This window comes from Cryptomeria japonica, chromosome 6, assembly GCF_030272615.1.
Source record: "Cryptomeria japonica chromosome 6, Sugi_1.0, whole genome shotgun sequence".
NCBI classification, from domain to species: domain Eukaryota; kingdom Viridiplantae; phylum Streptophyta; class Pinopsida; order Cupressales; family Cupressaceae; genus Cryptomeria; species Cryptomeria japonica.
This window is the reverse complement of record NC_081410.1, coordinates 511,428,363-511,442,941: the sequence shown is the minus strand read 5'-3', so window position 1 is coordinate 511,442,941 and position 14,579 is coordinate 511,428,363. Positions and strand designations below refer to the sequence as shown.

At 34.7% G+C, this 14,579-nt stretch overlaps 1 protein-coding gene across 1 annotated transcript; it reads left to right on the top strand.

Annotated features, from left to right (window-relative positions):
* The first annotated feature begins 8,746 nt into the window (after positions 1-8,746).
* Positions 8,747-9,745, top strand: LOC131052819 (MFS-type transporter clz9-like). Its single transcript, XM_057987444.2, has one exon. The coding sequence runs from the start codon at positions 8,747-8,749 to the stop codon at positions 9,743-9,745; it is 999 nt and encodes a 332-aa protein (XP_057843427.2).
* The last annotated feature ends 4,834 nt before the right edge of the window (positions 9,746-14,579 follow it).

The following is a 14,579-nucleotide window of genomic DNA, read 5'->3' as shown; positions in this document are numbered from 1 at the left end:
GTCCCAAACAGTTTCTCTGCGGTTGCTACCCACGATGGCAGCTTTATAGCAAAAAGGCTTAAGGTGGCCTTTTGCTTGTGGCTTAAACAACTAAGACCTATTTCCTATTATATGCGTCACCCTTAATCCGTTATCATCCATTGAAATAATCAAGATAAAATAAATTCTAAGATCATAACACACAACCAAACCCTAATGGGGTTTTCTAAGGTTCAACTGAGCAAATGTAAATTCCTTTTAAAATTAATCTTTTTTTAGATTATCGATCCATGGGGGGTTACCCGCCCCTTGGATTTTAACTTCCAAATGACCCTTATTTCTCCCCGATGGTTTATAGGGACGATGCCACAGACACCGTTGTTGCAGCTTTATTAGGCGTTAAGTACAGTAGTTCAACACGACAACATTACTCGTAAGTGTGACCCAGAGGCACCATAGATACCGAATGTTGCTAAGGTTTTTGGTTTCAACTCCTCTTGTTTAGTTGTCTATCTAAGAATTTAACTATGAATTCATGAAATCATAAATAAAAATTATACTAAAACAACTCTGAAAAGAAATTATTACATGCAAGGAATTACTGCTTGGACTTAAAAAAACTGAGATATAAGTATTACATGATAACCAATTCAACCATTTGGAAATAGTATTTTCTTGAAAGAAAATTATAATTGTAAAACTTAAACTATATTCGTGAAAGTACTAATCACTTGAAAACTATGATACTTATAGGAGATAGCTTACAAAAATGACCATTTCACTTTAAGTATGAATCCTAAAACTTGAAAGGTACTAAATTTCTTGAAAGAAATTTAAATGATTAAATAGTAAGACTTTGGAAAAGAATTTAACATTAACTTGTTGAAGAGAAAAACTATTAATAATAAGCTTGAGAATAACCACATTACTCATAAACCAACTAATTTTTCCATTTGAAATATAGCATAAATTTTATCTTTAATTATTTTCTAGAAATGATAACCTTACGTAAATATGAATCCTTATACTTGAAAGGTACTAATTTGCTTGAAAGAAGATTAAATGATTAAATAGAAAGACTTTGGAAAAGAATAACATTTATCAAACTTAACACACTATACCATATTTTAAATAATTTGAAGGAACTTACATTTCAATTAATAATAAGCAAAATATTTAATTAATAATAATTTATTTCATATGTTATTTGATCTCTTAATTATAATTCATCGTCAACATATTACTTATAAATAACTCCTTATCCATTTATATCCCAAATATAAAGATTATATAGAATTTAAATAATTTTTAAATAATTAGAGAGCACACGATAAGGTCAAAAGTAAGCTTTACCCAACATCATCCAAATATGAAAAGAAATTAAATCTGTTTTTTTGTTTTTTTTTTGTTTTCTTTCTTTCTTTTTTTTGAAATAAAATTTCCAAACACTCAAATTAAAATTATTCTTTTTAATAAATATAATTTAACAAATGATTTTAAAATTTATAGCTTTAATAGGGAAAAGCAAATAAGAAAGTTTTAAAACTTTTTAGATAACTTACTAATTATTAAAAAAAGCAATCTTCAAGACAATTTTATCCCTTAGTATTTTAAATTTTAATCCTCGTGTAGTTTTATAATAAGCCAATTAAATCATTGGTTCAAAACTATTGATGCAATTTAAAATTAAGGGTGTTAATATCAATTAATTTAATATAATTATGATTAACTTTTATACAAGAGATCATAACAATCAACAATCAAATCAATGATAAATTTACTATAATTGATTTTTATTCATTTTATCTAAATTTATGTTTATCAACAAATAGATTACTTAATATTTGTCTTAAATAATTTGCCTTACAAAAATGTTATCCTAAATACCCTGATAAAATTAAATTTAAACAATTTAATCAATTATAGGAAAACAATTTCTTTTTATTTTAATGAATAAACAAATTAAGGAAACAATCTCAACCCTTAGATTAGATTAATATTAGCCCTTAGATGTAGAGTTCACCCACAACCCTAAAATCTTTATACTTATACTAAAATTTAGGGCTTTTCTTCCATTTCATTGTCATGAATCTTGCAAGAAGAATGGAGAAGAAGAATGCATACAGAAGAGTTCCACAAAATCTACCATGCATGTCTATGAGTTTGCAACCCCTAAGAATGGAGAAGAAGAATGCATTCAGAAAAGTTCCACAAAATCTACCATGCCTGTCTATGAGTTTGCAACCCCTTGTCATCAATCAACTTCCTATTTGAATAAAACCCTCTTGACAGGACAATTGTTTCCACTCTTATTTGTTGGTTAATATATGCAAATTATGGATATTTTTGGAAACCCTTTTGCAAGGATTGAATGGTTGCAGATTTTCAAGTTTAGTTTTCTTTTTTTCTTTTTTTTTTTCAAAGAAGGCTTTTAAATTTATTTATTTTTTTGTTGGGTTCTATTTGAGGCTACAAATAAACCATTCTGGAGGCTCCTCTGGGGCTGCAATCTTTCACATGAAGTCACAGACACCCCCCCCCCTTCTTACAGGCTTGACATGCAAATTTTATTTATTTATCTAATGGTTTTCTTTTATTAATTTTATTTTATTGTTTTCACTAATTTATTTAATATTTCTATAATCACTGTGTCTGTTATTGTTGTATCATATCATAAGCGAATGGTAATAAAAAATAAATTTTGTACATATCTAAGATTTATCAGATCTAATATTGTTTTCTTGTACATATACATGTACATCTATTCAGCCACATAATGCTAATCACAACATTGACTTAATATGAAGATTACTAGAGTTAATATACATATGTTCTTCTTCTAAATTATATATATATAATTTCAAATAGATAAATAAATGAACAATTACTTAAACTCTTATGCAGCACATGAAATAAAAATAGATGCATACAATTTCACTATGATAACACCCTTTCATTCAAATATAATTTATTTGGGGTTCAAAGATTAATTAATCTAAGGGAATAAAAGGTATTAGCTAATCATAAAGACTTTTTTTTTTCACTTTCAAGTAATATTGTAATATATAAACTATTATGGATGTAAATTAGAAACATAAGTAGAATTCATTTTTGAGAAAGAGGAGAAATGAAACCCTTATCTTATTTAACTCGCCCCCTTTCAATTTATTCAAAAAAATAAACTATATTTTAGAACTACATTTAACCTCAATTTTAAAAAAAAAAAATTGATTATTTTTTGCACTAATATTTTAGAATAAATTCATTATATATTTATTTTCTCTATAAGAAATTACAAAATAAAGTGAAGGCTTTCTAAAGGAAGATGTGAAATTAATTAATATTCACATTCATTTGCACATTTGTTTTAAGAAGAAAACTATTAGTTTATTGATAAAAAAAAAAGGTAAGATATACACATCTATTCACACATGCACACATATTCCTTCTATCAAAATCTAAAACAAGATGGTACATGCATATATATTTCCTTATCAAAATCGGAAAACAAAAGAATGCAAAAACTCTATATTATGCAAATAAAAATCTCTCCCCTCTTTCTGAAGTAAACAATATCAAAATCTTTCTCCCTTAAACTACCTAATTCTTCAAAGAAAAACAACATGCATGCTAATAAAAATCTCATTTCTGGAAGAAAAATATACAAGTATGGAAAGAGGGAACCTAGATCTGCAAGATGAACCAAAATCTTATTGATGAATCACCCCTTGTTCTCCCAACTATCCTTCTCTGATCCTCATATTGTAACCTGGCAAGATCTTCTCCAAAACTTCTAAAAATCCGAACTCACACAATGCAAAATTGTCTACAAAATTCATTTATATCTAGCATGATTTGAAAAAAACTTTCTTGAGAATTCAAAAGACTACTTAATCACAAAACAATCAACTCTCCCTTTTTTTTTGAAAATCTAGAACTCAATATAGAAAAGAGAGTCATTTTCTCACTACAAAAGAATTAATTGATTTCTATATTCTTTTCCCAAAATAATTTTATGCAAAAATGATTAATTGACATAGTGGGGGTTACATGCAAAAATTTGAATTGAGATTCTCTTCTAGAACCTTCTCATTTCCTCCTACAACATGTGCTAAATAGTACATTGAGAAAATAAATAGTTTCTAAATTAATTTCATGCAAAAATGATTGTTGTCATAGTGGGGGTTACATTTGACCATGCATTCAAAATTCAAATTCAAAATCTCCTCCAAAAATGTATTTTGTAACTCCTTTGTCATAAAAAATGTCATGAATAGAATTATTCTTGTCATAGAATAATTTTGTAACTCTCGTGTCATATATTTGCTAAATATAATATTTATTCCTTAATATTTTGAATTTAAAATTTATTTTCTAGAATCTTCTTATTTCTACTACACTGTGTGCTCAATTAGGATATTGAGAAAATAAACAATTTTCAAATAAATTATGACCTCATGTGTGTGTCACCACTTAAATTCCTTTTTATTTAAAAACTTCAACCTCATTTCAATTTATCTTTTCTTTCTAACATTACTCATAATATTGATATTATAATAGTAATAATAATAATAATAATAATAACAATAACAACAAGTCATATCAAGGTCCAAAAAGAGGGTTATGACAAGAGACAAATGATAATTCTAAGAGAAGATCAAACTACTGCAAGTGAGTATAAAGAAAAATTCAAGATTAGGTTAGCACAGCTAGATGAGTTATTGAAGAGACAAAGGCAGATTGGAGATTCTAGTGGACTTGGATTTGAGCAAGGATGGAGTTCCAGTACTACTAATGAAGATCAAAACTATAAGGCACCGGTAAGGCAATTTAATGCTTATAAATTTAATGGTAGATGTTTTGTTTGCAATAGATTTGGTCACATGGCTAGACAATGTGGAAACAGAGCAAATCAAAACCCTGATTCTACTCTCGATAAATGTTCTAAATACAATAAGTATGGTCATAAGACAGAAGATTGCAGAATGAATGTTAAATGTTATGCATGTGGAAAGTTTGGACATATGGCTAATCAATGCAGGTCAAGCAATTTCACCGGTTTTGGCAAAGCAATTCAAAGGAACAATGTTACATGATATGCATGTAATGAGGTTGGACATATTGCCAAATTCTGTAGAAACAGAAATCCACTAGTTGGTAATGGAGGATCAAATGAGAAAGGGAAAGAGAAGGTTAATGAAATTTGGCAAGATCATACTCAGAGATGGGTTAGGAAGATGGAAGAACAATCATTAGATGGAAATGCACTAGTTACTTATCTGGTAGAAGAGGTTGCTCCTATACCGGTAGGTAGCTCATCTGGTAACTAAGGCAGATGCCTTAGGGGTTGGGAAAATTCATGAAGATGGTGCATATGCCCTGGGAAGAGGTTCTGGAAGATGTTCCAAACATTAGAGATGCTTATCCGGCATGGATATGTTCTGTTCGAGATCCAATATCTTTCATTAGCAGACATTTATGTCAATGGAAGATTAGGGTTTTTCTCAGAGGTTAAAAGGTTGAAATCACTTCATTATTGATCACCTTGCATTCAGAGCGATTTCAGAGTGATTAAGAGCGACTAAGAGCAATCAAGGCGTTTCAGAGAAATCAGATTTTTTCTTGAGCGATTTCACTAGCGACTGCAAGAATTTGTTAAGGGTTTTCACCAAAACTGATCAACGGGTATTTATCTTTAAACATGGAAGTGGGATCATCATCTATTCCTATCTTTGTTTCAAACTCGACTGTAGTAGAGGTCAAGGACTGCCCTAGACCAATTTTCAAGTGGTATCTGCATGTGGCTACCCTGGAAGATTCAGTTGGAGCATTTTTCTATGTTCCAAAGGGATTTGTCTATGTTAAAGATGTTAAGGCATACATACACTGTCACATTGATGACTTGGGAACATCTGAAATAAAGGGCATGTACATGAGCAAATTGATGGGAGAATCTGGAAAGATCAAACCGACATACAAACACATTGAAGACTTAGGATTTACCGACATTCTGGACATCCCGGAATTCGAAGATGAGATAATTAGGTATGTTTTGAGCAAAGTACATGGGGAGTTTATCTGGTTAGATAGACCTTTCAAGATCACCAAGGAAGTCATCTGGGCAGTCACAGGTTTACCATCACGTGGGCAACATCCAGATAAGAAAGTTTTGAATGATTCCGTGAAAAAAATCACTGACAGGAGATCTATGAGAATAAGGACTATTACCGACACGGACATCAGATTTGGTAGCATGATCATCGAGTATAAGGTAACTCGGTCAAACCGACTGAATTTTGTTTCTAGTTCCTACATTTTGTCTACATACAAAATGATGAGAGAAAATGTAAAATTGGATCTATGCAATTGGATGTTAGATGATTTATTAATAAACCTAGGAAAGATTAAGGGAGAAAAGAAGGGAATCTTCTGATATGACAACTTAATAGTCTGCTTAATGTTATTTTTCATGAATGATACACCTGGTTTTGGTAAAAGGCAATGGGAATTTGATATTCCAGTAGGGAGACAATTGAAACAGTCAATTTCTGCCTTAGGCGGTTAGAGAGATGATAAAGTATGTGGGTATTTCAAGGGGTTAGAGAAATGTATGAAGTCTAGGGTAAGGGTTCCTAAGCACATTGTAGAAAAATATTCAACTGACATATGCTTCATGGTGAAGAAGGATGAAACACTTATGGAAGCGGTTAGGCCCTGAAAGATTTGGATTGAGGAAATGAGCTATGAAGTGGATGCACAGATCCTTGATGCTTATGCAAAAATGTTGATTGATGCACCTATTGATGAGGCAGAGAAGCCCTGTGGTACTGCAAAACATAAATCACAAGAGGTTGAAACAGAGTTCAACCAAAAGAAGAGAGAGAAGCAGGAAGGAAAGGATAGCAAATTTGTTGAGAAGGTCTCACGGGAAATTAAAGCACTAATTGATGTTGTCCCAAAGAAAGGCAGGAAGAGGAAGAATCTAGAAGTACACATTGAGTCTGTTATAGCAAAGCCTGAATCTGAGGATGACACATCATTAGCATTTAAGAGGGTTGTAAGGAAGAAAACAGAGGAAACAAAGGTAGAAGCTAAAAATTAATCGGTTAGGAAGGTTACATTCAAAATACCGGCATAGAAGTAAGCACCAAAGGCAACACCTTCAACTGCATCTGGTACTACAAAGAGGAAGAAGAAGAATGACATTGATACAGCTATTCAATCTGGTAAGGTTCCACCTAAAACTTGTGCAGAGTTAGTAGATGAAATCACTAAGGATGGAATGTTAAAGAATGTGCAGTGTTACTATGATCATTTAGAGGATGATGAACAAAGAGAGGTAGAGGAAGTAGTCTTATTATACTTGGTTATTTATAAGAAAGCCTTAATAGAAATAAAAAATCAAATACCGATAGAATTGTATAATATGTTAGATGCTAGAAGACTATCAGCTATGCAAGAAGATAAGCATATCAAAATTCAAGAGTTATTATCTGTTTGTGTTACTATTGCTCTAGAGGAAATGGAAAGGACACTTGAGGTGGCAGATAGAAAAGTATTTAATAGAAAACATAGAATAACCAGTCTGATGCTAGGAAGGGTAAATGAAATAATAAAAGAGACTCAAAAGGCATGGGTTAAGTTCTTTGGAGAGAACAGAGGATTCTTTACTTCACCAGAATCAAAGATAGACACTATAGACACCTCGGTTGAAAGAAAAGGAAAAGGGATTATGGGTACTTCACCCTCAATTTTTAAGAACATTAAGATAGTGGGAATCAAGCCCCCGGTAGATACAAATGTATAAACAAATATTGAGATACTAGCTAATACAGAGAGTGAAAAAGTTAATGATGTACAAGATACCAATATTGAGGATAACAGTCCTCCAGATACAAATGTACAAGTTGAGGTTACAGTTCCTACAGAGGAACTGGTAGTTAAAGAGACTGCACTAGTGGAGAAGCCACTAGTGCAAGTGAGGAAGATATAAAGGATAAATCATCAGAGGAGAAGAAGAAAAGGGAAACCGACAGGGAACCGATAGTTGGTCCATCATTATTGTCAATTGACACCTCGCAAGCTGAAAAGAAAAACATAATAGAGATGAATCCTATTGAACTCATGATGATGGCAGCACAAAAACTAATGAAGGATGGATCTATAGATAAAGGGATTATTGATCAATCAATCACTATTTTACACAGACTAGTCCTAGAGTGCAGGATTGACAATGAAGCGAGCCCATCCGACAAGCTTAAAACAATTATTGAGCATATTTCAAAGGATTTTCAATCCTTACAGCAGATTTTGAGGTTTCGTTCACATAAAAGAGGAGTCATGTTCCTTGTAGAAGCAGAAGTTCTGCCTCTTGTTGAGAACAATACAGACCCTATACCCCCAACAGCAGAGGATCCCAATGAACAACCTCTCCCTCCCATGGTGGAGGATCATAGTCTACCTTCAACTTCAATAAAAGTTACTATGCAACAGAAGTTGTGGTTGGTAGCAGACATGGAAGGTTCTCTCCATGATGTTGAGGACAATGACATATCTATACGGGGTGCATCAAAGAAATGGGGCATCCCAACTACAACACTATCGAAATGGTTGGGTGGTCTCACAACCTCATCAAAGAAGGGTCCACAAACAATCCTCACCACCAAAGAAGAAGAAGAAGATATAGTTCAACGATGCCAAGAGATGGTTGCACTTGGTCATGGTCTCTCAGATATCTGAGACTAGACCAACCCCTTTCAAGGATGGCATGCCTGGAAAGTCATGGTGGTCTGGTTTCAAGGCCCGACATCTGGAAATTAGCTTGCAGATAGCTGAAGGCCTCAAGAAAGACAGGGCACTGAGCCTAAGACCAATAGTTGTGTCTTCTTTCTATAGTATTTTGTCAAAAGCCTATGTCGCTAATCCATATGGTCCTACTTGTATTTGGAACTGTGATGAAACTAGTGTGATGGCTGGCAGAAATGGGGATATGAGGGTGCTTGAGAGGAAAGGAAGCCGGAACATGTCTTATGTACTCACAAAGAGTCGTGAATGGATTACAATACTTTGTTGCATTAATGCTTCTGGGCAAAGCATACCAGGCTTTTATTTGTTCAAAGGGAAGAGGAAATTACATAATTATATCTCAAAATGTGAGCTGAGGGCTTGCATTATAGCACAACAACATGCCTGGATGACCAAGGAATTATTCCTTAATTGGCTACACCACTTCAAGTACTTAGTTCCAGGGGGTGTATCACCCACCAACAGGCACTTGTTGATATTTGATGGCCATGGCAGCCATGCCGCATTGCTAACCATCCAGGAGGTGAGGATGATAGGCATAGACTTTCTCACATTGCTAGCTCACACCTCTCACAAGCTGCAGCCACTTGATGTGAGTGTGTTCTCTTCATTCAAGACCTACTTCAAATTAGAAAGAGTCGTATTGATAGAAAGGTTCCCGAATGTAGAAATCAAGAGGGCAGAACTAGCAGAAATAGGTAGCAAGTCTTTGGCCAAGGCATTGACTATTTCCAACATTTTAGCAAGATTCAAAAGGACCGGTATATGGCCCCTCAATCCAGATACCCTCATGGACGTCATGCAACCCAGCAACACATTCGAGATTAACGATGGTGAAGATGCATCTACAGTGCAGAACATGCTCAGCCTTTCAGGTGTTCATGTGTCACTGGAAGTGGTTACAAAAAACATTGCTCTTATTCATCAATCGAATTCAAATAGACAAGTGGACAATGAATAGCCACCTGACAACATTGGTGCAGCTGCAGTTGATAGTGTGGATGACAATCTTGGCCTTCCATCCGAGGGAATTGCACCATCATGGGTGGTGGAAGTGGAAATGGATCTATGTGTTAACTTGTTGACTTTCAAGGGCAAGAAGAATGGGGAACATTCACCTTCCCTTCACCACCAATAGGTGTCATGCCAGAGGTGGTGCACTACTATGTAGACTTTGGTCAATCTGACAATGAAAATGATGTAGGTTTGACAAAAGAAACATCATAAGCTGGTAATGTGGAAGACAAAAGCCTATTGTCACAAGTAAATGAGATGCTTGTCTCCTAATAGGAGAAGTCACTTAAATGATTCTTAAAGCTACCAGTTCACATTGTGAACAAGAAACATGGCGGGGGGGCTAGTAATGGCATTCGCTTGAGCCAGGAAGGGTAGTTGTTGACTTCAGATGAGTACATGGAAGTTTTCATGGTGCAGGAGACAAAGAAGACAGATGCCTTGGAGTCAAAAAAAAGAAAGAAAGAGCAGATCAAAGAAAACAAGGCAGCAAGTTTATTGGCAAAGGAAAAGAAGGCACGGGAGAGAAAGGAGAAGGTGTTTTTGTGTAAGGAAAAGGAGAGGCTAAAAGAACTAGAGAAGAATGAAAAGTAAGAAAGATAGCAGTGAGAGAAGGCAAGGATGGGACACGAGCTTGAGGAAAGGGAAATCGAGGAGAAGAGAGCTATTTTTGCAAGAAAGAGGATGTTAAACAGTGAATCCAGTCCATCTGTGCCTTTGCTTGATCAACATCCCATAATGCATGATCTGTTGAACATAATCTCGTTGAACTTTCCAACAAAGTTAAACTGTTCACCTACTTCCTCATCCCCTACCTTTTCTTGTCCTTCAAACTATATTGCAAGGGTGCCACCATATGGTGTCAGCCCTGGATATTGTATCTCAATGCCAAGTGAACTAAGTTCTAGTGAAGCAACTAAAGGTGACGAGAACATGGTGCCCATTGCAACATCGAGGGCATCAGCTGCAGGGCCAAGAACTAATTTGCCTCTTTATTTCAAGTGACTTCTAAATAAATATATTTCATACTATTTTTTGGCTTCCTGATTTATAGTTACACATAAGAACTATAAATATATGTAATGAAGACATTGGTTCAACATAGATTATGCCATCTTTTAATATGGCTTTATGATTTACAAGTAATGGGATGATTGAATAATTGCGTGAACCAATGTAGGTTTTTTTAATTTTGTTTCCAATTATGTTCATTTGGTATGTTTTGTATGTTGCTTCAATTCACACGTAATGGGATGATTGAGCAAAGGTGTGAATAACTACATGTTGTAGTTTTCATCAATTTAAAGGAATCAAGTTTTCATTGCTTTGTAGTAATCATTTTTACACAATTGAGTTGGGTACCCCAAATCAAAATCTTGTGCACTAAATCAGCACAATGCCATATGTGCTATACCAATTCATGAGAGTGGTCAAAATTATGCCACTTCGGTGCATTAATGGGATCATGGCTGGGCCCACACCATTAACCATTTAATATATCCGTCAATTTCAAACAGGGTTGTCACGTGGCATTCTTGTAAATGCCCACCCCATCCACCAACCTCTCTGTCCAAAGTTCCCCCGACCACTTTCAAAGTATCCTTGCAGTGGCATTAACTACGCGTCACCTCACCTTCCATGCAGCTAGCTCCTCGTGTGTTTGGACCAAAACAACATTCAATACACCTATCTCGAACACATGGTTTTCAGCTTGCAAGGATTGATGTCCATGATCCACTCCAACAAGAACACATAATTACTTGAAGACCTTAATACTTTTGAATTGTGATGCATAGACCATTCAATTCGAATGTTTTGGTGCAACATAATTCAAGACTACAAAGGTTTCAAATAACGACATGTCCTCATTGTTTAGGACTATAAGAATTGAAATAACAAGACAAAGGAGGTTTTCTGCATGCACCACATGGTTGATTGTACGGATTGTACTTAATTGTTCAATTTGCTAGGGTACTTGTTCAATTTGTGCAAGCTTTGTGGGATCTTATTCCAATTATTGACAACCTTGCCTAATCATCACATTACATGTGAATGGATTGGATAGCACACAAGGACTTTGTGAGAGATTAGTTTGTAGACCTTTAAAGTTCCGGCCCCCGCCTCTAAATGTGTTATGATTTCTGCAAGTTCTTGCCCTCCTAATATATGTACACATACAATTTTTTTTGATTTGGTGTAGCCAACGCAATGGACTAGTTGGCCAGCGGTCAAAGTTGGTGAGTGGGTCCATGTAGCTTGCCACGTGTTACCTTAAAGTTAGGGTGCACAAGTTCTAGCTCGTCCCCCCTATGCACATACAGATATGTACATGATGAGATCTAGATACATACATCTATACACAAGCATGTGCATCTCTAAATGTACATACATATAGTGAAATACATGTACATACATATATGGAAATACATGTACATACATATATGTATATGTTGGAAATTGGCACTCAATTGGTTGGTTTCAATATGTTGTCATTGATGGTAACATGGTAATTTATTTTGGCTTCATATTTTGGGTTAGTTGTGTATCGACGGGCACTTTACAGACACTTCACCGGCACTAGCAGGTTGGAAGGAATTCTTTGATCACCGACAATGCAGATCGACATGGTTTAGAATCAGGATATCAGTATTGGACGCTGACATCTTTTGGATCCAACATCGGCAATTGTTTTTTATTTTCATGTATTTATGTTATCTAGCCAACAAGTATATTAATATTGTAATTATCTTTGTAAGCCGACATAAGACATGATAAATTGTAAAGGGTATATAGGTTAGTTGGTTAGATCATTTTGAAAGAGAGAGATCATGAGCAGATATATAAGAAAGGAAATAATGAAGGAGATGTGAAATATATGAGAGAGATTATGTATGTGAGGATATTTTTGTAAAAGGTTATTCTAGTATAGGGTTAAGGGTTTCAAACCGGAATAGATAGAGCTTAACTAGAACTGTATTCAAGCATAGAGGATGCTATCTTTGCAGTTCAATCATTTCTCTGGATTGTAGTTTGGATTTGTATGTAGTCAGTGAGGCTCCTATTGTGATTCAATAGTGTTCTCTAGGTTATAAGCCTTCTTGCAAGTGCAGGCCCCTATATTTTGTAACATCTCTTCATATGGCCAATGGATTGATATTGTGGGTCACAAATCTCACCGTGGTTTTTACTCTTTGAGGTTTTCCACATATAAATATGTGTGTTATGGTATTCATTTATGTGATTCTCTTATTGGTTGCTTTACTTCTTTCAATTCTATATGTACTGGTATACAGGTTGGTGTATGCATGTTTTAATAAGGTTAAAATTGTTTATTCTGATAGAACAATGATTCACCCCCCCCCCTCTCAGTGTTCTTGGATTCCAACAATTGGTATCAGAGCCTTGTGCCTTGAAGGAAGTTTAATAGCTTGAGGAAGATCCTGAATCCGGAATCCATGGATATGAGTTTGGAGAAGCAACTTGAGGTGGCACTTGAATATTATGATGTTGAAAGGATGAAGAACTTGAAGCTACAAGATGAATTGAATTCTGCACAGGAATTCATTCTTGTCCTATGGGAGAGACTGTCATCTGTTCAGACTAGGAGGAAGGAACTTTTGCAGAATAAGGATAATGATGAGAAAGATGCACTTAATGAGAGATGTCTAAAACTGAGTCAAGAGAACATGGTTATGAGGAATGGCATGCAAGCTATAACTATGAGGATGTCTAAAGAGATTGAGGACTGGAAGAAAAAGGAAGAAAATCTTGTTGTATCTCTAAAGAACAAATTTGAAGAATGTGGAAGGTTGGTTCATGAGAATGACATGTTGAGAACTGATTTAGTACAATCCCGGAGTAATGAACAAAATCTTGAGAGACAAATGATAGTTTTGAGAGATGATCTAACTATTGCGAGTGTAAAGAAAAATTCAAGATTAGTTCAGCACAGCTAGATGAGTTATTGAAAAATCAAAGGCAGAATGAAGATTCCAGTGGACCTAGATTTGAACAAGGATAGAGTTTCGGTACTACAATTGAAGATCAAAACCTTAAGGCAATTTAATGTTTATAAATTTAATGGTAGATTCTTTGTTTGTAATAAATTGGTCATATGGCTAGGAAGTGTAGAAACAGAGCAAATTAGAACCCTGATTCTGCTCCGGGTCAATGTTCTAAATGTAATAAGTATGGTCATAAGACAAAAGATTGCAGAATGAATGTTAAGTGTTATGCATGTGGAAAATTTGGACATATGGATAATCAATTCAGGTCAAGCAATTACACTAATTTTAGCAAAGCAATTCAAAAGAACAATGTTACATGTTATGCATGTAATGAGGTTGGATATATTGTCAAATTCTGTAGAAGCATAAATCCACCAATTGGTAATGGAGGATCAAATGAGAAAGGAAAAGAGAAGGTTAATGAAATCCGACAAGATCATACTCAGAGATGGGCCAAGAAGACTAAAGAACAATCAGTAGATGGTAATGCACTGGTTACTCAACCAGCAAAGGAGGTTGCTCTTGTACCGGCATGAAGCTCATCCAATAACTAAGGAAGATGCCTTAGGGGTAGGCAAAATTCATGAGGATGTTGCATATGCCCCAGGCAGAGGTTCTGGAAGATGTTCCAGACATTAGAGATGCTTATCCGGGATGGAAATGTTTGATCGAGATCCAGTATCTTCCACTAGAAGTCATTGATGTCAATGAAAGATTAGGTTTTCTTGAAGGATAAAAGGTCGAATTCACTTCATTTCTGATCACTTTACATTC

Excerpts from the sequence above, each read along its gene's own strand:
- LOC131052819 (XM_057987444.2), top strand. The coding sequence starts at position 8,747 with ATGCCTGGAAAGTCATGGTGGTCTGGTTTCAAGGCCCGACATCTGGAA.